This window comes from Acartia tonsa, chromosome 12 (genome assembly GCF_053477335.1).
Source record: "Acartia tonsa isolate MP-2025a chromosome 12, ASM5347733v1, whole genome shotgun sequence".
In the NCBI taxonomy this organism is placed as follows: Eukaryota; Metazoa; Arthropoda; class Copepoda; order Calanoida; family Acartiidae; genus Acartia; species Acartia tonsa.
Window position 1 is genome coordinate 403,319 of NC_137271.1, and position 27,980 is coordinate 431,298.

The window sequence follows — 27,980 nt, forward strand, 5'->3', positions numbered from 1 at the left end:
CTCCATCGCCCCTTAATAGCCCCTTACCCTAATCTATATAACATAGCCCCTACATAGCCTCTCCATCGCCCCTTAATAGCCCCTTACCTAAATTTATATAACAAAGCTCCTATATAGCCTCTCCATCGCCCCTTAATAGCCCCTTACCTTAATTTATATAACATAGCCCCTACATAGCCTCTCAATCGCCCCTTAATAGCCCCTTACCTTAATTTATATAACATAGCCCTACATAGCCTCTCCATCGCCCCTTAATAGCCCCTTACCTTAATTTATATAGCATAGCCCCTACATAGCCTCTCCATCGCCCCTTAATAGCCCCTTACCCTAATCTATATAACATAGCCCCTACATAGCCCCTTCATCGCTCCTTCTCCAAATTTATATTACATTGTACTTTGATGGCCCCTACATCGCCCCTACATCGCTCCTCCATCGCTCCTTCATCGCTCCTACATCGCCCCTTAATAGCCCCTTACCTAAATTTATATAACAAAGCTCCTATATAGCCTCTCCATCGCCCCTTAATAGCCCCTTACCTTAATTTATATAACATAGCCCCTACATAGCCTCTCAATCGCCCCTTAATAGCCCCTTACCTTAATTTATATAACATAGCCCTACATAGCCTCTCCATCGCCCCTTAATAGCCCCTTACCTTAATTTATATAGCATAGCCCCTACATAGCCTCTCCATCGCCCCTTAATAGCCCCTTACCCAAATCTATATAACATAGCCCCTACATAGCCTCTCCATCGCCCCTTAATAGCCCCTTACCTAAATTTATATAACAAAGCTCCTATATAGCCTCTCCATCGCCCCTTAATAGCCCCTTACCTTAATTTATATAACATAGCCCCTACATAGCCTCTCAATCGCCCCTTAATAGCCCCTTACCTTAATTTATATAACATAGCCCTACATAGCCTCTCCATCGCCCCTTAATAGCCCCTTACCTTAATTTATATAGCATAGCCCCTACATAGCCTCTCCATCGCCCCTTAATAGCCCCTTACCTTAATTTATATAGCATAGCCCCTACATAGCCTCTCCATCGCCCCTTAATAGCCCCTTACCCTAATCTATATAACATAGCCCCTACATAGCCTCTCCATCGCCCCTTAATAGCCCCTTACCTAAATTTATATAACAAAGCTCCTATATAGCCTCTCCATCGCCCCTTAATAGCCCCTTACCTTAATTTATATAACATAGCCCCTACATAGCCTCTCAATCGCCCCTTAATAGCCCCTTACCTTAATTTATATAACATAGCCCTACATAGCCTCTCCATCGCCCCTTAATAGCCCCTTACCTTAATTTATATAACATAGCCCTACATAGCCTCTCCATCGCCCCTTAATAGCCCCTTACCTTAATTTATATAGCATAGCCCCTACATAGCCTCTCCATCGCCCCTTAATAGCCTCTTACCTTAATTTATATAATCCTTACCTTAATATATATAACATAGCCCCTACATAGCCTCTCCATCGTCCCTAAATAGCCCCTTACCCTAATTTATATAACATAGCCCCTACATAGCCTCTCCATCGCCCCTTAATAGCCTCTTACCTTAATTTATATAACATAGGCCCTACAAAGCATCTCCATCGCCCCTTACCTTAATTATATAACATAGCCCCTACATAGCCTCTCCATCGCCCCTTAATAGCCTCTTACCTTAATTTATATAACATAGCCCCTTCATAGCCCCTTCATCGCCCCTTACCTTAATTTATATAACATAGGCCCTTTATGGCTCCTGTACAGCCTCTGTAATTGTATTGCCCCTTCATTATAGAAGGTAGGGCATTAAGGTAAGGAAGGAATGTGACCCTCTACAGTTTTAAATTTAAGTTTTAAAAGGATGACAAGGATGACAACATTTATAAAAGCAAAGCTCTGAAACGGTAGAAAAAAGTTTAATGAACATTAATAATGTAGAATGTCAGAACTGAATAGTCAGAACATAAATTTAAAATTCGAAACAAAATTGTAAGTAAATTTATTGAGAAATTGCTTACATGCAGGAAAATGCTTAAGGACGTACTCACATTTTTTGGACTTGTTTATAGATATGATTCGCTTATAACATTCTATTTTGTTGTCCTAGGAATCAGTATCCCAGAAATCAGATTAATCGGATAATTTTGATACATAAAAATTTGTTGTAAGTTAATAATTAGTATGCTTAAAATGGACGTACGGATATTCTGATAATGATTATAGACTTTCTAAATCGTACCTTTCTACTACAGGAATCACATGCCTAAATTAACGAAAATAGCTAACCGTTACGGACGTACGGACTGATCCTTAATATAGAAAAGCTTTGCTTTTAAAAAGTTAAAAAGATTTTTTGAGGGGATGGGGTAATATTTTTCTTGGGGTGAATTTTCTGGGAGGGTGGAGATACCCTCCCTCGAAATAATTATAAACCCTCTATGAACTTAAAAGAAGCTTCACTGTAAAGGAGAACCATATAGGTTCAGCGGTTAGCTTTTCTACAGACAAAAAAAGATTACTACTTTATATAATAGGTTATGAAAAAGGAAAAAAAAGCAAGATAACAAGGATAACAACATTCACAAAAGCAAAGCTCTAAAATCAGGAGGTCAAACATAAATTTTGTTAAAATTAGCGTAAATCTATAATACAAAGTAGAATGATGTCTGTCCATCCGTCTGTCTGTCTGTTTGTCCGTCTGTCTGTCAGTCCCTTAAGATCTCGGTAACCACTGAACCGATTATATTCTACTATTCAGGGATTATACCTACTGGTCCTGTGGTGGTTTTAGGCTATTTTCTTGGGGGGTGGGATACCCCCAACCCCCCCAAAAACAAAAAAATCCCCCCCCATTTTTTTTTTTGCTGAAGATTTTCTTGGTCCTATTACGAATTTCGCCAAAAAAATTTTTTATCACCTCTTGGGGTAAAGCCCCTAGAGGCTAGGGGCGAATCTGCTAGTATAGAATATAGTAAAAGGGCATAATTTTATTTTTAGTATTTGATTATAATACTAAACCTTGTTGTCCTAAGAAAAGTTTTCATTTTGGGGAGGGGACCAACACTTTCAGCCCCCGGAAGGTATCACTTCCCTTAAATTCTTAACCTTCCCCCTCCCCCCCCCTCTCCACCACATCTATTCATTAAAGTACTCCTAGGGTCATCTATGGGATTAGCCGTTAGTGACTTAAAAATAATTCAAGTGCAATGATATATTTACCAAATTAATACGATAATTTTGTATACATTTTTTATGAAAAAAAATTATTTTGCCAAAGGCAGCCAAAAAATAAGCAGCAAATATTTCAAAAATGCTCTGATAATCAGAGATCTACAGGGATAAGACGAGTGTCGATAAAATGATATATATACATATATACAGTGTGTTTTTTTATGAGAACTTTTTTGAAAGCAATTTTACCTTACTTATAGTTATCAGAATTTAATGATTAATGGCTTATTCTCTTCTTTTTTTATAACCTTTAATAGAAAAGCAAAAAATATTTCAGTTTTTATTCAAAAAGTACAGTAAATTAAAAAATTTAAATCTTAGGTGTCAACATCTAAAAATGGTTTTAGTGCATTTTTCTTATAATCTACCTTTGCAAGAATGGCTGCAAAACGCTTCAAAGTTGAGATATAGAGCTAAAAATTTATATAGATACTATTTGTGACATGTACTAGAACATTTTGAAATTTGAAGGCCATATCTCAACCAGGGAGGGAATACTGGCCCCCCAATGTACTCCCTCCATTCTTGGAAAGGGTAGAAGATTTGAGCATAAGAAAAATGCGCTAAAACCATTTCGCGTATTCATTTGAATCCGGTGGATAGGAACCGGTTCTCATCCATACGAAAAAACTATGTCTAGCATCGTATTATATCCAGCTTTCTACGAATATAGATATGTACAATCATAAGATTAAACCCAGTTTTTTTTAGCCGGTGCCTTCGGCACCTCGGGGCTAAAAAAACTAGTTTTAATCTCATAATTGTACTTTCTATATCCGCGGAAAGCCGTTTATAATACGATGCGAGAAATAACTATTTTAGATGTTGACACCCATGTTTTGAAATTTTGAATTTACTGAACTTTTTAAATAAAAACTGAAATATTTTTTTGCTTTTCTGTTAATGGTCATAAAAAACGAAGACAATAAGCCATTAATCATTAAATTCTGATAACTATAAGTAGGGTAAAATTGCTTTCAAAAATGTTCTCATAAAAAAAACACTGTATATATATGTATGTTTATATATTAATTATTCCCATTGATGATTCACAAAATTACCCCTTCTTTAGTTTAGAATTAGTGGTTGAAACATTTAGACACTCAACTTAATGAACTAAACAATCACAAAACAATAAAAAGTCCCCAAGGTTGTTAATCTAACGAATAAGAAAACGGTATTATAAAACTTTGGAGACTAGACAGCACTCTTGGATAAGCCAACTTATAACACTTTGGGAACTATCCCAATCCTCCCTGGCGAAATGACAATGAGATTTTTTGGTAAATTTGTGGCAAACTTTATTCTTAATAAATTAGCACTTGCCAAAATTATACTGGAGAGATATTTCATTGAAGAATAAATCTTTTTTTTTGCCCAAACTTTTCGTCAGCCAATAATAACAGATAAGTTAAACATTGTAAAAATAATATAGTAACTTAACTCGAGTTGTCGAGAAATTAGGTCCTGAGATGGTTTTAGGCCTGGAAAGGTTTATAACAATTTTATCTGTATTTCTTAAAATAAATTAACAGAATCTTTGTCTGTATGTATGAATGTCTGTCTGTACCGAAGGATCTTGCTAACCGCTGAACCAATATGGTTCTCCTTTACAGTGAAGATTCCTATAGGTCCTGAGATCGTTCTCCTTAATAGGGTAGCTTCTCATAGGTCCTGGGGAGGTTAATAACTATTTTATTTTAATCCTTATAATAAAGTAACAGGATCTTTGTCTGTATGTATGTCTGTCTGTACCTTGCTAACCACTAAACCGACATGGTTCTCCTTTACAGTGAAGCTTCCTATGGGTAATGAGATGGCTTTAGGCCATTTTATTTTTAATCCTTATAAAAAGTAACAGGATCATTGTCTGTATGTATCAAAGAAGATCGCTAACTGCAGAACCGATATGGTTCTCCTTTATAGGGTAGCTTCCAATAGATCCTGGGAAGGTGTATAACTGTTTTGAAGGAGGATATAAGGGGCTATTAAGGGGCGATGGAGAGGCTATATAGAGGCTATGTTATATAAATTAAGGTAAGGGGCTTTTAAGTGGCGATGGAGGGCTATTAAGGGGCGATGGAGAGGCTATGTTATATAAATTAAGGTAAGGAGCTATTAAGGGGCGATGGAGAGGCTATGTAGCGGCTATGTTATATAAATTGGCTATTAAGGGGCGATGGAGAGGCTATATAGGGGCTATTTTATATAAATTAAGGTAAAGGACTATTAAGGGGCGATGGAGAGGCTATATAGGGGCTATGCTATATAAATTAAGGTAAGGGGCTATTAAGGGGCTATGTTATATAAATTCGGGTAAGGGGCTATTAAGGGGCGATGGGGAGGCTATGTAGGAGCTATGTTATATAATTAAGGTAAGGGGATATTAAGGGGCGATGGAGAGGCTATGTAGGGGCTATGTTACATAATTAAGGTAAGAGGCTATTATGGGGCGATGGAGAGGCTATGTAGGAGCTTTGTTATATAGATTAAGGTAAGGGGCTATTAAGGGGCGATGGAGAGGCTTTGTAGGGGCTATGTTATATAGATTAGGGTAAGGGGCTATTAAGGGGCGATGGAGAGGCTATGTAGGGGCTATGCTATATAAATTAAGGTAAGGGGCTATTAAGGGGCGATGGAGAGGCTATGTAGGGCTATGTTATATAAATTAAGGTAAGGGGCTATTAAGGGGCGATTGAGAGGCTATGTAGGGGCTATGTTATATAAATTAAGGTAAGGGGCTATTAAGGGGCGATGGAGAGGCTATATAGGAGCTTTGTTATATAAATTTAGGTAAGGGGCTATTAAGGGGCGATGGAGAGGCTATGTAGGGGCTATGTTATATAGATTAGGGTAAGGGGCTATTAAGGGGCGATGGAGAGGCTATGTAGGGGCTATGCTATATAAATTAAGGTAAGGGGCTATTAAGGGGCGATGGAGAGGCTATGTAGGGCTATGTTATATAAATTAAGGTAAGGGGCTATTAAGGGGCGATTGAGAGGCTATGTAGGGGCTATGTTATATAAATTAAGGTAAGGGGCTATTAAGGGGCGATGGAGAGGCTATATAGGAGCTTTGTTATATAAATTTAGGTAAGGGGCTATTAAGGGGCGATGTAGGAGCGATGAAGGAGCGATGGAGGAGCGATGTAGGGGCGATGTAGGGGCCATCAAAGTACAATGTAATATAAATTTGGAGAAGGAGCGATGAAGGGGCTATGTAGGGGCTATGTTATATAGATTAGGGTAAGGGGCTATTAAGGGGCGATGGAGAGGCTATGTAGGGGCTATGCTATATAAATTAAGGTAAGGGGCTATTAAGGGGCGATGGAGAGGCTATGTAGGGCTATGTTATATAAATTAAGGTAAGGGGCTATTAAGGGGCGATTGAGAGGCTATGTAGGGGCTATGTTATATAAATTAAGGTAAGGGGCTATTAAGGGGCGATGGAGAGGCTATATAGGAGCTTTGTTATATAAATTTAGGTAAGGGGCTATTAAGGGGCGATGGAGAGGCTATGTAGGGGCTATGTTATATAGATTAGGGTAAGGGGCTATTAAGGGGCGATGGAGAGGCTATGTAGGGGCTATGCTATATAAATTAAGGTAAGGGGCTATTAAGGGGCGATGGAGAGGCTATGTAGGGCTATGTTATATAAATTAAGGTAAGGGGCTATTAAGGGGCGATTGAGAGGCTATGTAGGGGCTATGTTATATAAATTAAGGTAAGGGGCTATTAAGGGGCGATGGAGAGGCTATATAGGAGCTTTGTTATATAAATTTAGGTAAGGGGCTATTAAGGGGCGATGTAGGAGCGATGAAGGAGCGATGGAGGAGCGATGTAGGGGCGATGTAGGGGCCATCAAAGTACAATGTAATATAAATTTGGAGAAGGAGCGATGAAGGGGCTATGTAGGGGCTATGTTATATAGATTAGGGTAAGGGGCTATTAAGGGGCGATGGAGAGGCTATGTAGGGGCTATGCTATATAAATTAAGGTAAGGGGCTATTAAGGGGCGATGGAGAGGCTATGTAGGGCTATGTTATATAAATTAAGGTAAGGGGCTATTAAGGGGCGATTGAGAGGCTATGTAGGGGCTATGTTATATAAATTAAGGTAAGTGGCTATTAAGGGGCGATAGAGAGGCCATATAGGAGCTTTGTTATATAAATTAAGGTAAGGGGCTATTAAGGGGCGATGGAGGAGCGATGTAGGGGCCATCAAGTTGCAATGTAATATAAATTTGGAGAAGTAGCGATGAAGGGGCGATGTAGGAGCGATGAAGGAGCGATGGAGGAGCGATGTAGGGGCCATCAAGTTGCAATGTAATATAAATTTGGAGAAGGAGCGATGAAGGGGCGATGTAGGAGCGATGAAGGAGCGATGTAGGAGCGATGTAGGGGCCATCACAGTACAATTTAATATAAATTTGGAGAAGGAGCGATGAAGGAGCGATGAAGGAGCGATGAAGGAGCGATGGAGGGGCGATGTAGGAGCGATGTAGCAGCGATGTAGGGGCCATCAAGTTGCAATGTAATATAAATTTCGAGAAGGAGCGATGAAGGGGCGATGTAGGAGCGATGAAGGAGCGATGTAGGAGCGATGTAGGGGCCATCACAGTACAATGTAATATAAATTTGAAGAAGGAGCGATGAAGGGGCGATGTAGGAGCGATGGAGGGGCGATGTAGGAGCGATGGAGGGGCGATGTAGGGGCCATCAAAGTACAATGTAATATAAATTTGAAGAAGGAGCGATGAAGGGGCGATGTAGAAGCGATGGAGGGGCAATGTAGGGGCCATCAAAGTACAATCTAATATAAATTTGGAGAAGGAGCGATGGAGGAGCGATGTAGGAGCGATGTAGGGGCCATCAAGGGACTAAGATATATATAATAGTGAAGGGGCCATGAAGAGGCGATATTTAATTAAATAGCCCCTTGGGATAAGAGGACATATAATCTCCTCTTTAGAAGGGGCGATAAAGGAGCGATAAAGGATCATTTAATCGCCTCTTAGGGCAAGGGGCTATTAAATCGCTCCTTTCAAGGAGTCATAACATCGCCTCTTGTTATATGGGGCTATTAAATCGCTCCTTTCAAGGAGCCAATACATCGCCCCTTGTCATAAGAGGCGATCAATTAAAATCATCGCTCCATATGGAGCGATGTCATGGAAAGGACTATACCCCTAAACTGTAATGCAAAGTAGTTTGATGATAGTACACGTACATATGTTTGTTCGAGAAATCAAATTGATTCAAAATATAAAAGAAACAGGATGTCTGTCTGTTTTTCTGTCTCTGTTTGAAGCTAGTACTTGCTAACCCAATAAGGTTCTCCTTTACAAATTAGGTTCTCATAGGTTCAGGGAAAGTTTATAGCTATTTTAGGAAATGAACCACCACCCTCCTGTGAGAAATCGCACCTAGAAAAAATGACTACCCTAAAAGAATTTTTTCTGCTTTTTTAAAGCTAAAATTTAATATAGGAAGGAGGTTAACTTCGCCTACCCCCCACCCTTCCTAATAAAAATTGTCCCTAGAGGCCTTTAGGTACCTTAGATTCCTGTAACAATCGGGTACAATTAAGAAACAGTAGTAACTCTCTAATCTTTGCCAGAATGTCCGTTCTTTCATTTAAAACAAGATTATTTTTCACTTTTAGACAGTTTTATTTGTAACAATTTTATTCAATTCATCTGATTTTTGGAATAATGATTTATAGGACAACAAGGTATAATATTATAAGTGAATTATCTTTATCATGCAACAAGTCCTAATTATGTAATGTCCTTCAACAAATCCTGTATTTAATCAATTTTGCGAACAAATTTATATAAATTGTTTAGACTTATAAATTAATATTTAACTTTTTAACTTATTTAAATAAAAATTGCTCTTCTAGCAAATTATTACTTTAACACATGTTGAAACTCCGAGCCCTTTACTAATAGGTTAAATTCATTTCAGTGACATCAAAAAGCTAGAAAGAAGACGAAAAAGAAAATGTTGCTGTTATTATTGATGTGTCTTGTGAATGTAGACACGACACAACAGGGTAAGTAAATCATCACAATTACACAATTCTGGCCTTGTGCTACTTGTAGTTTAAGAACTACGTTGAAGAATGTGAGAAAAATGTTAAGTTTTAAGTAAGTTGGGACATTTTACCATGTAGCTCCTATACAATATGTAACACAGGAATAGTTCCACAAATTTATAACGATTTTCACAGTGTACATAACATTTTTCTACTATTAACACAAGCCGCGCAGTTTTAATCTTAAAAACATATGCATTTTTCTCACACCTTTTAAATTGGTCAAGGCCCATTAATCTTTAACAAATATGGCAACATCCATAAGTAGCGAAGCACAAAATTCGTGGATGGGACTGACCGTCATTGCTGCTTTCTTCAAACGACGGGAAATTTAATTTTAATATCTCTAACTGAAAAAATTTTGAAAATCGGACCATTAACACCAAAGATATGGAGGAAAATGTAAAAAATATAAAAAATAGCCAAAAACCTGCCAAAGGCAGTCTGACCGTCATTGCTGTTTCTTCAAACGACTGGAAATTTAATTATAATATCTTTAACTGAAAAAATTTTGAAAATCCTACCATAAACACCAAAGATATAGGGAAAAATGTGGAAAATAAAAAAATAGCCTAAAACCTGGTAAAAAGCCGTTCGACCGCCATTGATGTTTTAAGATTAATTGTGCTCCTTAATGATGGGAATGTTGTCAAAAATTTTCAGCATTCTATCTTTTATAGGAACTGAGTAAATCCCATTTCCCCCATAGCGTTACGGACTGACGGACTCACGGACAGACAAAGTGAATTATAGAGTAGCTTCGCTACTAAAAATAAGACCATATATATTCATTTTTAGTAGCGAAGCTACTCTATAATTCCGTCCATCTGTCTGTAACGCTATGGGGAAATGGGATTTACTCAGCTCCTATAAAAGATAGAATGCTGATACTTTTTGACAACATTCCCATCATTAAGGAGCACAAATACCTAAAAAACAACAAAGGCGGTCGGACCGCTATTTATCAGGTTTTAGGCTATTTCTATATTTTTCACATTATTCTTCATATCTTTGGTGTTTATGGTCTGATTTTCAAAATTTTTTCAGTTATTCCCAGGTTGTTCTTAGTATAGGTAGAATTTTTTGTATCATAAAAATTATACAAAACATACAAAAGTACTATTGTATAATTTTTTTGTAATTTTGTACTGTCTTTTTTTTGTCTAAGTCCTTTATTTTTTCTTGTAAATGTTGTATCAATTTTGTATACAATAGTACTTTTATGTTTTTTTTATTAAGTACCATATTTATTTTTTGTATATGTTGTACACTTTAATATTTTGTACTAATACCATTTTGCTGATTGGGATCTACTGCAGTTTATGGTAAAATATTGCTGGTAATGAGTATTTTATATACTTTAGTACACATATTGAAATATTCATTAAAATAAAAAATGTTAGGACTCTGCCAAAGAAGGCGTCTTAACTTTTATTTTTATAGCCAGTCGGTGTTTTTAGTAAGTAGTAGATGTAAAATTTTCCATAGAATTCAGATATGCAATCGTTTTTTTTTGTAGACCTCTTATTTTTCAAGTAATTTAAGTTTTTTTTGTAAAAAATTAAGTAGGTTATAAAATTAAAAATAAAAGAAGAAAATTGCCATTATGAACAAAATTAGTAAGATCTTTAATTTGACACTTTACTTTTCTAATTCTGTTGAGTAATTATTGAAGAATTCTATTTTTTTGAACCCACGAGAATAAAAACTTTCAACTTAAATATATCATTACAGAGGCATAAGAAATAGGCGTTATATATACTTTTAGAATGAGGAAAATATTACAAATCCATTCTAAGCAAAATTGAAATAAAAAGTTTACAAAATAGTAAATAAACTACGATAAAAGAAATTATATGAAAATATTATATTATATTATACAAGCAATCATCTTAAATCTTTAAGAGTAAAATTATTGAGAGTAAAAATGGGAAGGGGGTAAAATAATTGTTGCCTGTACAAAATAATATGTTAGGCAATTTTTTTATATTTTTTTTACTTTTTTCAATTTTGCTTACAACAGATTCGTAATATTTTTCTGATTCTAAAAGTATATATAAACCAATATTTTTTATGCCTATTTTAGGATATATTTATGTTGAAAGTTTTGATTAAACTGAGGTTTAAAAATCTATGAATTTAAAAGGCTGCTAGCTGCCAAACGGCTGAATGGACAGATTCATGGTAAAATATTGCTGGTAACGAGTATTTCATATACTTTAGTACACATATTGAAATATTCATTAAAATAAAAAATGTTAGGACTCTGCCAAATTTTTAAAATTAATACTATTATACAAAATATGAAAACAAGATATACAAGGATCTACTGCAGTTCATGTTAAAATATTGCTGGTAACAAATATTTCCAAAAATCTATGAATTTTAAAGGCTGCTAGCTGCCAAACGGCTGAATGTTCAGATCATACCCGCACACTATTTTAAGCGGCATAAAAAGGCCTACAAATAACCTAGATTAGCCAAGATCCAATGATGGACAAGGAAAGCTTCACTGAAGAAAAAACGTGTAAAATAGGTCTGTTAGCACATTTCTTTGCACTGCGAGATAATTATGCATTATTTGTTTATGGCTATTCCAGATTATCTGTAGGCCTTCTTTCTTATGCCACTTAAAACAGTGTGAGGGCATGATCTGTACATTCAGCCGTTTGGCAGCTAGCAGCCTATAAAATTCATAGATTTTTGGAAATATTCGTTACCGGCAATATTTTACCGTGAACTGCAATAGATCTGCTGATTGTATATCTTGTATTCATATTTTGTATAATAGTATTAATTTTAAAAATTCCTAACATTAGGTTATAATTTGTGGATTTAATAGAGATTTTTGTTTCATGCTTATTGTATTTCTTTTTTTAAACAATAGTACAAAGTTTTGGAAATTAGGTTAAGTTCAAATTTTAGGCCTAAAACTGAACATAGTATTTATTGTATAATTGTTTGTATAATTTCAAAAATGTTTTTAAAGATCCAATTTTGTATACTCTAACAAAATCTTAGGAATGTATACAATTGAACAACAAAAAATATACAATAACATAAATTTTGATAAGTTCCAAAACTGAGGACTTAGGAAATAATTTTAAAACATTTTTGAATATAAAAGAAATTGTCTTATTTTACAATTTTAATTTTATTTATAAGTACAAATTTTTTTTAAGTAAAAAATTTTGGGACTGATAATTGAAAAGAGTGTACAACATATACAAAAATTAAATATGTTACTTAATAAAGAAAAACTACTATTGTAGACAAAATTGATACAACATGTACAAGAAAAAAATTAGGGATGTAGCCAAAAAAAAATGGACTGTACAAATTACAAAAAAAATAATACAACAGTACTTTTGTATAATTTTTATAATACAAAAAAATTCTACCTGATATAGTTCAAATTTTTGCTGCTAGGTGTCTCTCACTTTTTAGAAAAACTTTATTTTTTTGGGGTTTCCAATATATGTATGGTTGTTTAAAAATGAAATTAGTAAATCTTATTTAACTTGGTTTCCCATTTAGTTGTTTTTTTTCCGTTTTTTAAAATATTTTATTTTAAATAATTACAAACTCTAAACTATAGACACCAGTATACCAAACTTAATCAACTTCAGTATAGCATGGAAAGGATCATAGCCTAGTAAGAGTTAAAACTTGAGAATCTCTTCAATTCGCTTCCATTTTAGAAGTAAAAGATAAGAATATCTCAAGAATAGGTTTAAAATGTTGAATTGGATAATGATATCAACATTGAATTCTGTAGGTTAGGTGTTGACTTTATTCCAATGGAACCTACTATACATTTAAAATCAGGTTAAGTATTAAAAATAAATGCTCCAGTTTAGAAAGAAAAATTAGATTTCAATTTATAACTATGGAATTTCTCACTTGATTTTCAAATTTTCTATAGATTAGTATTTAAAAACCGATTATGTTTTAGTGAGTATTGAAAATTCTGTCATATGTCAATGTTCTCTGTTCATTTTTTTCTGTATTTTACTTTGATAGTTTTTTTCATCCTTGATTATTTATAGCAAAGCACTACCACAGTGCGAATGAAGGTGCTTTGACTTTTAGTGTCAGAACCTAAATTGGGATTAGTGCATTTCATTACCCTAGGTTATGTAACTTTATTTCACTTTTCAATAAAATCTAAAATGCAGCCGTTTTTGAGAAAATTAGATTTGAAAATTTCAAGTTAAATTTTCATCTACTAGGAGTTACCGCATAATCATGACAAGAAAAGCAAAGATTATTTATTTAAAGTTTTGAACAACTTTGCTTTAATAAAGTCTGTCATAAAACCTCTCCAGATATGATTTATTTCAGGCTGAATTTCCGTGACCTTAGCAAAGCAACTGATAAAAATGGCCATGAATCAACTCACTTCAGGAGTAGTTTTATGAAGAACTTTATAAAAGCAAACTTGTTCAAAATGTTAAATAAATAATCTTTGCTTTTCTTGTCATGGTTATGTGATAACTCCTAGTGGGTGAAAATAGAACTTGAAATTTTCAAATCTAATTTTCTCAAAAACAGCTGCATTTTAGATTTTATTAAAAAGTGAAATGAAGTTAGAAATTCCCTAGTTATAAATTGAAATCTAATTTTTCTTTCTAAGCTGGAGCATTTAGTTTTAATACTTAACCTGATTTTAAATGTAAAGTAGGTTCCATTGGAAAAATGTCAACACCTAACCTACAGAATTCAATGTTGATATCATTACCCAATTCAACATTTTAACCCTATTCTGGGAGAATGGGGGGTCATGTAAACCCCTTTTTGACTCTTTTTTTAAGTGACAATATCAATTATGGTTTTCAAAATTGCAAGGGGGTCAAGTAGGCCCCCCCCCCTTTCCCTAAATATAAGGATTTAAAGAAATGCCTGCGTAATAGGTTTAAGATAACTAATGTAGAATAAAAAAGCCTACTTAGACAGAGCCTTGAATCTATTTCCGTAGTGCTACCTAGGGCGTTCAAGCTTTTTGATTTGGAGGGGGGTAAAAATTAGTTGAGATGGTAGTAGGTTTTAGTTTTTACTAAAGTCAATTTTATTTGTTGCAGCAAACAACTGTCCTGGAGGATGGACTTATTATTCTGAAACAGGTATATTTATACCTTCCATTACTAATTTTTAAAGTTGTTAAAGTACACATGATTTCAATTGGATATACACTTATATTACTTATATTTTACTAATACTACATCTTTCTAAAACCCATTGAGCTGTTTTGCCATAAGAAATTATACTACACTTGTTCTGATTTCCTATTTTCTTAATTGCACTAAAATAAGCTTAAAAAAATCGTTTTAGTCATTTGGTGCAATATTTTTAAACCATTCTTGCAACTTTTCTTTTAAGAAAAGCAGTATAAAAGCTGAAGTGAGTCCAGACTTGCGGAAAGTATGAATTAATAATTCTAAAGCTTAGTTTTGAAAAATTGAAAAACTCTTAAAAACATGAAGTCATATTTCGAACTACATTTACTTCCAGTATGAGAGCTTTATTTAGTGTTAAAATTTGACATTCATGGTGCAGTGGGGGCAATGCAATTTTTTTTTATTTCCATGAAAAATTTTAAAAAATAAGTTTTCTTACAAAACACTTCAAATAATTTATACACAATGTTTGAATATGGAAATTATACAATTTAATTATATATACATAAAAAAATGTTTTTATTATCTTAGCCCTATTAAAATCGAATTGACAAGTATTTTTAATGCAAAGGTGAAATTTTGCGCAAATGTATAAACACCCTGTGCAATGGAGGCAAAGGAAAGTTTGGAATTCTAATATTTACAATTAGATATAAAAAATTGCATTTATTATTTTTTTTAGGGAATTTCAATTAATTTGGCATTCTCACACTACAAGTTTGGTTCCATAATTATTAATGAATTATTTATGCATACTTTCCGCAACTTAACTTTATTTTGGATTATGAATTTTAATCTGATTAATGCCAACATATTTAAAAGTTTGTTTAATACATAATTTTCTAAAAGAATTTTTTGAGTACTGTAGCAACTTTTAAATTCGAAGTTTAATAGTTCTTTTTTTATGAAATTAAGCAAAATTTTTGTCATAACTATAAATAACTAACTAAATTAGAAATTGGAAAATGTAGTTGAAACTGTTTTTAACCTATTTTTAAAGGTATATCAAAAATATTATTTCGGGGCCTATTTGTATTTTTAGCCTTGTAGTATGATTCTACTGGTGTCATAGTATATTTTTGACATACCTTTTAAAAAACGGTAAAAAACAGTTTAATTCAGGAAGATATTTTATGACTTTCAGATTCTTGTTTCAAAACAATAACAGACAAGCTGGGATGGGTTGATGCTAAAACAAGATGTGAATCATTTGGGTCAAATCTTGCATCAGTAACTACTGCACAAGAAAATAAATATATTAGAGGTCAGTTTTTACCTCATATAAACTACAAAAAGTAAAGCTTAATTTATTTTTTCTTCATTTTTAGGACTTTTTGGAGGGAATGAGGGAATCTGGATTGGACTTAATGACAGAAAGAGAGAAAACCATTTTGAATGGGTGGACGGAACTCCATGTAAAGATTTTAAATATTTTTTTATATAGTAAGATTCTCTTAAATCTAATATTATGAATTTATATTCTTATATAACCTTTATTCCACATTTCAGTTACACCAAATGTATTTGCTGGCTGGTCCAATCCAAGTCCCTATGATGAACATGAAGATTGTGTAGCTGTAAGTATTAACATAAATGAAATTACTACTGCAATAATTTAGTTTTATATTTATCCCTAGATGGCACTAAAAACTTAATATCTATTATTCAAAATATAATATTATAGTAAGCAGCAGTGTTTTAAAACATTGATGATGATAGTTTCAAATAATTTACATAAGTTTGAACAGCAGTGATTATTTTTCAAAACATTAACCCTCTTATTTTAAAAGTATCTGTAAGCTTCCAACAACTTATTTTAGAAAGCAAAGTTTGACAAAATTATGTTTTGTTTGCTAGCAATAGGGTCTCTGCAATTTGGGTAAGGTAGTTGTTCTGAATATAGATCTATACTTACACATATATTTTCTTTATTAAAAATTACACTATTTGCAGCTTATCTTTGAATTTGTTTTAGTTATGGCGTGATATAACATGGAATGATGCAAGTTGTAATCTATTTAAATTTGCATCTGTTTGTAAAAAGCCAGGTAGAACAAATTGTTTATTTTAATTGCCACTTAAAATCAACAAATTATATTTTTCTCCTAAATTGAAAAATGAAGTTATGGCTGGGGAAGGAACACTATTATACAAACCTTATATTTTGGTTTTACACCAGTTTTCTGAGACTTTTATTGTGTAGCACCACAAGGTGCAACACGAGTATAGTGGCTATATAAGGATTTAAAGAAATGCCTGTGTTATAGGTTTAAGATAACTAATATAGAATAAAAAAGCCTACTTAGACAGAGCCTTGAATCTATTTCTGTAGTGCTACAAAGGGCGTCCAAGCTTTTTGATTTGGAGAGGGGTAAAAAAATTTAAATTAAAATTTTGGAGAGGGGGATAATTTTTATATCATGGAGGCAAGATGTCCAAGCTTTTTTTATTTGAGAGAGGGAGGGTTAAGATTAAAAAAAAATTTGGTTCCTATGGCACCCCCAAATTAATCATCTCTTTACCCCCCCCCCCTTGCACGTCCCTGAGTGCTACTGTGTACCTATGAATTAGTTGAGATGGTAGTAGGTTTTAGTTTTTACTAAAGTCAATTTTATTTGTTGCAGCAAACTGTCCTAGAGGATGGTCTTATTATTCTGAAACAGGTATATTTATACCTTCCATTACTAATTTTTAAAGTTGTTAAAGTACATATGATTTAAAGTGATCGCGAAGCAATTTTTTCAAATTGCATTTTTATTTCCTTTTTCTTATTTTTTAAGTAATTTTCATAGTATAATGCCTTAAAAATTCCACTAAGTTAGAAATAGATTAATTAAGGATGCCGAGATCCATTTCTCACAAAAATAACACAACAATCTGTGCACTTATAAGACTAAGGAAAAATCACCCTTTTCTTTGCTTACACATAAAAAAAATGAAATTTATACTACAAAAATTTTGTTGTACTACATTTCTTTTGAAATAAATTTTCAAACTTGATTTACAATAAAATATAAAACCTGTGTTAATTTCGTAAAATTAGTTACCAAATATTGATATATCTATGCAGGTACACTTACATATGAAAAATTGTTGAAATCTTCAGAAATTACATCATTTAAGAATAAAATTGGGCAAAAAGAGTAAATAGATAGTATTTGCTATATATATCCAGCAAAAAATTAAGCAGTCTTGCTAAAGTATTTCCATAAACATAGGCATTTTTGTTTTTCTCTAAATGATCGCAAAAGAGCCATATTTCAATAAATACCTGCCTATTTTTAAACCCTAGATATCCAAATTTAGTTTTTTATTTAAATTTTTTAAAAGCCTTAAATTCGTATTCCTATAATCATCATACATATTTTTTGACTAAACATTCATTTTAAATGAAAAATTTATATAAAATAAACTATCAGGGCCCATTATTGTAAGGAAATATGTCTGTTTTCAAAAACCGAGTTGGGGATTTGAAATGAAAAGGTCATCAATAAAATAAAATCTGGATAATATATAAGTTGATTTTAATTAATTTTTATCCAGTAATATGACTGTTTCATTCACACAGAGTTGGGTCTTTAAAACAAAAAGGTTGTTAATCATTGAAAATCTTAATAACATAGAACATGCTTTTCAAGGACGTCCAAGAATTTTTATTGGGGGGGGGGGGGAGAATTGAAAATTACAATTTCTGGGATGCCTACAGCACCACCAAGTTCATTTTGGAGGAAGAAATCTTTATATCATATAGTTAGTGACGTCTAAGCTTTTTTATTTTAAGGGGGTTAAAAATTAAAAATTTTGGGGATGCCTACCGCTTTATCCTCCACCCCCTAGGACGTCCCTGGTGATATTATGTAAAATCTCGACAAATTGGTTAAACAAGTTTATTAATTTATAGATTTATAATCATACAGATTTTGTTTATAAACCCAACTTATATTAGCCGTTTGTGTTTCCCTCTTTCTTTCTTCGTCCCCTCTCTTACCTGTCATTGTACAAATGGTACCAACGGATTTTGTCAAGTTGAAATATAGAAACCAAACATTTTTGAATATTGTAAAAGTTGCAGTCCCTTCAGTGTATTTTAAGTTGTAAGTTTGGACCAATATAGGACAATTTCAATAACTATAATAAGTAAATAATTGTATTCCCATAACTGAAAAAACATGTTATTTTATTCCCATTTTTGTATATATTAATTACTGACTGGCTTGATTCAATATCTCTTCTGATTGTACATCCATAAATAACAGATTTTTATATAAATCTATTATAAAAGAATAGAATTTGTGTGCTCTTTATCCTATTCCATGTTTTGAAGAATAAACTTTAATACAGTCAAGTTCTGTGGGGTCCGTACTCTGTATGTTGTGTGTATGTGTGTGTGTGTTTAATTCAACCTGAAGGTACTCAAAAAATGCTCCAACCTGTTTTCTCAGCTAACAGGATGTTTGTCTGTGTGTTTTTGTGTTTGTGTGTCTGTATATTTGTACCAAAGGATCTCGCTAACTGCTAAGGTTCTCCTTAACATGGTAGATTCTCATAGGTCCTGGGAAGATTTATAACTATTTTGGGGGAGGGTACCACCACCTTTCTAAGAGAAATCACAAGAAATCAAAAAAAAATTATGGTTCTTGATTTAACAAAGAGCATTCAATGAAACATAAATATCAAATGCAACATAAACATATTTCAAATATAAAAAAAACATTTAAAGTGCCACTAGAGGCCTCTAGGGGCATAGCCACTAGTTAAAGATAAAAAGCTTGGACTTTATCTTAACAATTTTCAATACATGAATGTGTGTTTATACAAAATGAATATAATTAAGTCATATTAATGATATCAAAATATATTCTTATTAATATATTGATTGCTAGATATAAAACAATGCTTTGCTTTTTAAAATGTATTTTAAAAAAGCATTTTCTGAGATAAGCATTTTTTGAGATAGGCGTTAAATAAGATGATACATTATTGATGCACTGTGTTCCAGAAAAGCCAAAAAATGACAAAAAATCATAGCGAGTGTATATTTTAAAATTTTGACGAAATTTTATTTAAGTAGCAATAAGTATCCATATATCTTTCAATGTAATGACGAAATTTTTAATATCTCCATCCTGGTTGGCACAGGATGCCAGCAGACCTGGCCGGGTCATACAGGTAAAGAGCAAACATATTTTGTTTGCCTTAAACTAAGCATTTTAAGTTACCAAATACTAAAATATCCTATACTAGTACATACCAATATGAAATTTAAGTGTTTAAGTCAATTTCAGGGTCCAGGCATGATCCTGCAGGTCGTGATCCCTCAGAAATCTTAAAACAGCTCTTGAGACCGCAATTTTTTACCTATAGACTTCAAATTTTAAACATAAGCTTTTCTAACAAGTATGTATGACCTACTGAAACTATATGAAAATCTGCCGCCGTTTTACCGCCGATCGCCGCCGCCGAAATTTATTTTTTGAGATTTCCAATCTCAAGTTTACATACAGATGAGCCTATTTCTTATTTATTTTCTGTGTGTAAATGTACGGAGGGAGGGGACAATGGGCTGTTTATTATAATAGTCCCCAAATTCACAAAATAGCGTTTTCTTATTTGTAGGCATAACAATTTGTGTGACTTTTATTGAATTTTGATTGGTTGGTTTATTAGTTGAGTGTCCAAACGTTTCAATCACTAATTGTAATTTAAAGAAGGGCCAATTTTGTGTATTAGCATTGGAAATGTACATTAATTTCTCGGCCATTGTATAATCCCTATAAATCTCTGATATAAGACTTTCATTTTATTTTCAATTTACTTGAAAGGAAGCATTTTCTATCTTAAACAATACAAATTCTACTTGTCTTTTTGAAAGCACCTTTGGAAAAAGGTTGCTTAATATAGGTGTGAAGGGAGTAAATAATGCTAATTAAATAAGAATATATATTTGAACTAGGAAACCACATAGATTTTTTTAAACTTCTAGCTTTAATGGGTTTAGATGTGGATATAAGTTGGGCATTACCCCCCCCCCCCCCCTTCAATAAAAAGGTAAAATAGTTCAAATAAGAGCCTAGACATTTAGGGATAATCTTTATTTAAAACTTTTCTTTACTTTTAGTTTAATTGATTATGTGTTGGAAATGAGTAAAAAATAAATCACTTTTATATCTTAAAAAATTGTTATTTTTGTATAGACCCAGTATCTTTAGGGCTTAAAAAAACAAACTTCGCATACCTTCGCATACACAGGGTAAAGTTCTCTGATATTGTACATACATCTAATATCACCATGTAAGAGGATTTGCTTGGACTCTTTTGGTCTTAAAAGATCTGGAACCAAACGTAAAATTTTCATTAGAAGAAAATTGTCTATTTTACAGAAATCGAGTATTCTAAGAAAACCATCTACAATTACAACAAAAAATGGAGATTTGACTTCTTTTAAAGGCTAAACGTATAAATTATTACATACTGATTCCAAAAATATATAATACTTAAAAATAGCTTTAAAATTAAGGGGTCCACATTGATTTGAAATGTAGTTTAGTTAACCTTAAAAATAGTTGTTTACAATGATGAAAAGGAACTTAATTCCATACCTCTAGTATAATTACACGTAAAATTCTTATTTTTCATAGTAAAGAGCTAATTCTTTCGGCTTTATTTCCCAAAACTTGTGTATATTACTAAACAATTGTTTAAAAGTGTATTTTCCAAAATGTAAAAAACGATTTTTTGTCACTCGTGGAACATAGTGTGATGGTCCCGAGAATAGCTTAATTTTATAGTTTCAATTATAATATTATCAATTGCCTGTATGTATCCTGTTCAATGGTTATATTACATTTTATCATACATATACAAAGCAATTAAATGATTTCAAATGATTTTTAACGTCACATATCTAAAGCCATGTAGATATGTAGATATTTATATAAATTTTTAAATAAAGGAAAAAATGAATATCCAGGTACCATTATCAGTAATATTCTTTACCTTATATGGCTTTATTTCTGTGACCATCGGAAGAAAATTTTTAATCTATCCGTAGATAGCAATTTCAACATTTTTTAGTTAGTTTAATAGGGTACGTAACAAAAGCTTTTATTTTACTATAAATTTGCAAGTAAACTTCAACTAAAAGATTGTTATTTGTCGATTTTGATAGGTTTTTAGATATGTATAATTAAACACAAACTACAACGATGTTTTCAAGGGAATAAATTCGTTTTTTTAAAGTTTGATTTATTTTTAAATGGGAAGTATTTAAGACTTAATTCTTAAAATAGTACTCTTAAAAAACATTAATAAGTGACATATATCAGCTTTTTTCCAGCTTCGTGAACACTTTAAATTGGATATACACATATATTACTTATATTTTACTAATACTACATCTTTCTAAAATCCATTGAGCTGTTTTGCCATAAGATATTATACTACACTTGTTCTGATTTCCTATTGTCTTAATTGCACTAAAATAAGCTTTAAAAAATCGTTTTAGTCATTTGGTGCCATTTTTTTAAACCATTCTTGCAACTTTTCTTTTAAGAAAAGCAGTATAAAAAGCTGAAGTGAGTCCAGACTTGCGGAAAGTATGAATTAATAATTCTAAAGCTTAGTTTTGAAAAATTGAAAAACTCTTAAAAACATGAAGTCATATTTCGAACTACATTTACTTCCAGTATGAGAGCTTTATTTAGTGTTAAAATTTGACATTAATGGTGGGGGCAATGTGGGGGGGTAATGCAATTTTATCAAATTTCCATGAGAAATTTAAAAAATAAGTTTTCTTACAAAACATTTAAAAAAATTTATACACAAAGTTTAAATATGGAAATTACACAATTTAATTATATATGCATAAAAAATGTTTTAATTATCTTAGCTGTATTAAAATTGAATTGACAAGTATTTTTAATGCAAAAGTGAAATTTCGCGCAAATGTATAAACACCCTGTGCAATGGAGGCAAAGGAATGTCTGCAGGGAGTAAGGGAGGGGACAATGGATCGAATATTCAATTTTTAGGAGTCTAAGACTTTGGGTACTGGCTTAAAGGGAATGTATAAGAATTTAGTACTTTCTGACTGAGTTTGGGTACTAGCGCATGTAATGCCACTACTCATTTTGAATAAAGCAGACAGAGAGTAGTTTAAATATAAAAGGTAAGAATACATGGCCACTCTCCCATAATCTATTTTACTCCCCATTCCCCCACCTCCCTTTATTAATGCAGACGATAGGGAAAAGGAGAAGATGGTGGGGGCAAGGGTAATAGACAGGATATTCTTGCCCAGCCAGCTAGCTGTAGTCCGGGTCCAATAATCTTGTAATACAAAAATCACACCATTAAACCTCATTATATTTCATCAAAAACAAGTTGTGATTTCGCCTGCCTGTCCCCTTTTTTCCCTGTTCATATAACTTGACCCTTGCCGCCACCTCTCTTTTCCCTTTCCCTGTCATCTGGAGAGTTCAAGGGAGATTTTTCTAGTAATTAATTACAGAATAGTTACATCAGTCTGAAATACTGATAATCCAATTTTGAAATGATTGCTTTTTTTCTTGAAACTTTTTTTCTTAGTTTATAGTTTATTAAATTCATCTAACAATCCCTTAACAATTTCTTCTGAATTTTCTGGATTAATCTGGATTTCATAGCCTTTCTTTGAAAACTCTTAAATTAAATTAATTCCCCATTGTCCCCTCCCTTACTCCCTGAATGTTTGGAATTCTAAACTTTACAATTAGATATAAAAAAATGCATTTATCAAGTTTTTTTTAGGTAATTTCAATTAATTTGGCATTCTCACACTACAAGTTTGGTTCCATAATTATTAATGAATTATTTATGCATACTTTCCGCAACTTAACTTTATTTTGGATTATGAATTTTAATCTGATTAATGCCAACATATTTAAAAGTTTGTTTAATACATAATTTTCTAAAAGAATTTTTTGAGTACTGTAGCAACTTTAAAATTCGAAGTTTAATAGTACTTTTTTAAGAAATTAAGCAAAATTTTTGTCATAATTATAAATAACTGACTAAATAACTAAATTAGAAATTAGAAAATGTAGTTTCAACTGTTTTTAACCTATTTTTAAAGGTATATCAAAAATATTATTTGGGGGCCTATTCGTATTTTTAGCTTTGTAATATGATTTTACTGGTGTCATAGTATATTTTTGACATACCTTTTAAAAATAGGTAAAAAAACAGTTTAATTCAGGAACATATTTTATGACATTCAGATTCTTGTTTCAAAACAATAAAAGACAAGCTTGAATGGGTTGATGCTAAAACAAGATGTGAATCATTAGCCTTTGGGTCAAATCTTGCATCAGTAACTACTGCACAAGAAAATAAACATATTAGAGGTCAGTTTTTACCTCATATAAACTACAAAAAGTAAAGCTTAATTTATTTTTTCTTCATTTTTAGGACTTATTGGAGGGAATGAGGGAATCTGGATTGGACTTAATGACAGAAAGGAGAACAAACATTTTGAATGGGTGGACGGAACTCCATGTAAAGATTTTAAATATTTTTTTAATATAGTAAGATTCTCTTAAATCTAATATTATGAATTTATATTCTTATATAACCGTTATTACACATTTCAGTTGAATATGCTGGTTGGTCCAACCCATCCAATGATGATGGTGAAGATTGTGTAGCTGTAAGTATTAACATAAATGAAATTACTACTGCAATATTTCAGTTTTATATTTATCCCTAGATGGCACTAAAAACTTAATATCTATTATTCAAAATATAATATTATAGTAAGCAGCAGTGTTTTAAAACATTGATGATGATAGTTTCAAATAATTTACATAAGTTTGAACAGCAGTGATTATTTTTCAAAACATTAACCCTCTTATTTTAAAAGTATCTGTAAGCTTCCAACAACTTATTTTAGAAAGCAAAGTTTGACAAAATTATGTTTTGTTTGCTAGCAATAGGGTCTCTGCAATTTGGGTAAGGTAGTTGTTCTGAATATAGATCTATACTTACACATTTTCTTTATTAAAAATTACACTATTTGCAGCTTATCTTTGAATTTGTTTTAGTTATGGCGTGATATAACATGGAATGATGCAAGTTGTACTAAATATAAATTTGCATCTGTTTGTAAAAAGCCAACAAAAGGTAGAACAAATTGTTTATTTTAATTGCTACTTAAAATTAACAAATCATATTTTTCTCCTAAATTGAAAAATGAAGTTATGGCTGGGGAAGGAACACTATTATACAAACCTTATATTTTGGTTTTACACCAGTTTTCTGAGACTTTTCTTGTGTAGCAAAAGCAGCTATGACCTTAGTATCTGGGAATTTTGTATTTAAAGGAAAGATATGCTAGAAAACTAGCTAAAAACCATCCCACTATTCAATTCTAAAAAAATATTAGTCTAAAACTATCACAGAATCTATATAAAGTTTTGTTAAAATAGAAACCAAATAGGTCATTATTGACAAAAAGCTTCAGACAAAAAAACTCTTACTAATTTATATAATAGGATATGTAAATACATAATTTAATACTTATCCCTATAAGAGTTGGGAGGAGGGGGGGGGGGAGATTTTAGCCAGAACACTCTTGGTGTTTTTCAGTCTATCGATTTCTGTAAAAATGTCTGCTTGTCTGTTGTAAGACTGAAATATGATTTTCTTTGATACTATTTGAGATATATGGCGGATTTTTTTAGGTGATTTTACAGTTTCTGTCTTTCCTGTACATCTGTATGTATGTTTTATTGTCTTTCCATCTGTTTGTCTGGCTGCCTGTCTTTCTGTCTGTTCTAAGTAAGACAAGAATATTTTCATTTTTTAATATAAAGCTGATATATAGTTTTAAAAATAGTTTCAAAAAGACCTACAACAAAGTTCAACAAAAGAAAAGGACAGCGAACATTGACAAATGATGGGACTTTTTATATTGACAAAAACATCATTAATTTTAAAATAATATTCTATAGAGAATTGATATATCAAATTCAACTTTATATCCACTATTTTCTTTGTTTTAATTTTCTTTGTTTCAGCTGCATCAATTTCAAAATGTCTTGTTGCAACAGGTATAGTTAATAAGCTATAAAAGTTGGAAAGAATATTAATGTATCTCTTGGTTTAGAAATCAACATATTTCTTAGATTTTCTAGTTATTACAATTTTTATAAAATTATTTATTTTGGGTCGAAAAATGGCAAAATAACAGAATTATTTTTTATTTTGAATAACTATTTTTTAAATTTCTAGTACCAACAGTTACCGGCTAGAACCGTTTGATAAGGTTTTTGAGCGACAAAAAGTATTATGTGAAGTTAGGTTTCGTGACTAATTTGCCCTTAAGATAGCTTAGAAATGACAAAACTGCCGGCCGTTAGCCATTACTTTTCCAACTTTTTGTTCAATTGAGGGAAAATAGACCTACCAAGGATTATTCATGCAAAATTTCAGATCGAATTTCGAATTCTAAGTGCCATTTAATCATTGATTCTTTTGCCGTTAATACAGCAATATAACAAATAAAAAGATTTAACATATTAATTATTTAGGAACTTATTTCTATTAGTAGGGAAACTATTCTATTATTAGTTTGTGTCTGTGCGTCCGTCTGATCTATCAATTAATTAGAAACTTACTTTTAACAATTATTTAGAATCGTCCTTTCAGTAGAAGCGAAGCTGTTCTATTATTAGCTTATGTCTGATCTATCAATTTAAAGTTGGCCAACATATTATTTTTGTTTGGCAACTTCCTTTTAGTAGAAGCAAGGCTATACTATAACTTGCCTATGTCTATATGTCCGTCTGACTATGTAGAAACTTCATTTAAGTCATAGCTAAGCTATTATATAATTAGTTTGTGTATGTACGTCCGTCTGACCTACTATGTATGTCAGTCTGATTTAACAATTATTTAGAATCGTCCTTTCAGTAGAAGCAAAGCTGTTCTATTATTAGATTATGTCTGTGCGTCCGTTTGATCTATCAATTTAAAGTTGGCCAACATATTATCTATTTTTGTGTTTGGAAACTTCCTTTTAGTAGAAGCAAAGCTATTCTATAACTAGCCTATGTCTGTATGTCCGTCTGACTTATCAACTATATAGAAACTTCTTTTAAGTCGTAGCGAAGCTATTATATAATTAGTTTGTGTATGTACTGACCGCTCTAGTATCCTTAATGCATGCTGTGTGTAAGATGCCAGGTATTTTTATAAGCTGCAGTTTATTGATTTGAACTTAAAACTTCTAAACTAGCATTTTCAGCTAAACTATTTCATTCACCCTGACCCAATTTTATACTCTGATGCTTAATGAACAGATATGTCCTAATGGTGATTAAATGGAAACAATCAAGTAGGCATTTTAGCTTTACTAAGCAATTGATGGCTTGGAGATTTACTTGACTTTTTTCTGGCTTTAAACTATGTTAAGCCTTTTTTTAGCATTCAGAAGAGGTATGAAGGGTCCATTCTAGTTTCTAAAATACTATTTTTTGATGTGAAACATTAAATCTAGCTTTTTGGCCTCATAATTCTACATTATAATGATGATATGGAAACATTAAAACTAGCTTTTTTCTACCTCAGAGAGCAATTAATTGCTTATCGATTTAATGAGGCACTTTATAAAAAATTAAGGAAAAATTTGTCATAAGGGGGGGGGGGGGTTAATGCAACCATCTCGTAATCAATGCATAAATGGCACTTAGAATTCGAATTTCGATCTGAAATTTTGCATGAGTAATCCTTGGTAGGTCTATTTTCCCTAAATCGAACAAAAAGTTGGAAAAGTAATGGCTAATGGCTGACGGCTCAGCCGTTTAGCCATGTTTTGGTATTCTCAATGCAAATCCATCACGAAACCTATCTCCACATAATACTCTTTGCTGCTCCAAAACGTTTTCAAACGTTTCCAGCCGGTAGTTGCTGGTACTAGAAATTTTAAAAAGTTGATTTCTACGTAATTTATGACAGATTTGCCCTAAAAATAGCCACAAAAAAACGGCTAAACGGCTGAGCTGTTAGCCGTTACTTTTCAAACTTTTTGTTCGATTTAGGGAAAATAGACCTGCCAAGGATCACTCATGCAAAATTTCAGATCGAATTAAAATTCGAATTATAAGTGCCATTTATACATTGATTACGAGATGGTTGCATTAACCCCCCCCCCCCCACAGTGGGTTTTTTGGCTGTTTTGGGGATTTTTTAACTTTATGAGTCACAAATACCAACAAAAGCTTATTTTATCTAAAAATAAAGTTAAATTCTTTCATATACAGGTTATAGCTTATGTAATATAACATATTATATACATATTATTGTGATTTTATATAAGAAAAATGTCCCTAGAACTACTCTACTCATATGGTTAAAAGTTCGAAATTTCTGATATTATTCATATTAAAAAAAATTATTTTAACATCGACTGAGACCTCAATTAAAACT

The 27,980-nt window shown here is 32.3% G+C and overlaps 1 protein-coding gene across 1 annotated transcript in view; it reads left to right on the top strand.

Annotated features, from left to right (window-relative positions):
• The window catches only part of LOC145333164 (C-type mannose receptor 2-like), a 36,112-nt gene that overhangs the window by 2,495 nt on the left and 5,637 nt on the right, over window positions 1–27,980 (top strand). The window contains exons 2-13 of the mRNA XM_080178315.1: window positions 9,210–9,297; window positions 14,421–14,462; window positions 15,661–15,780; window positions 15,845–15,931; window positions 16,026–16,093; window positions 16,492–16,564; window positions 17,141–17,179; window positions 23,774–23,899; window positions 23,964–24,050; window positions 24,146–24,201; window positions 24,596–24,674; window positions 25,571–25,603. Of these exons, the coding sequence (XP_080034441.1) occupies window positions 9,246–9,297; window positions 14,421–14,462; window positions 15,661–15,780; window positions 15,845–15,931; window positions 16,026–16,093; window positions 16,492–16,564; window positions 17,141–17,179; window positions 23,774–23,899; window positions 23,964–24,050; window positions 24,146–24,201; window positions 24,596–24,674; window positions 25,571–25,603 (862 nt within the window). The 5' untranslated portion in view covers window positions 9,210–9,245. The remainder of the gene's footprint in view (window positions 1–9,209; window positions 9,298–14,420; window positions 14,463–15,660; window positions 15,781–15,844; window positions 15,932–16,025; window positions 16,094–16,491; window positions 16,565–17,140; window positions 17,180–23,773; window positions 23,900–23,963; window positions 24,051–24,145; window positions 24,202–24,595; window positions 24,675–25,570; window positions 25,604–27,980) is intronic.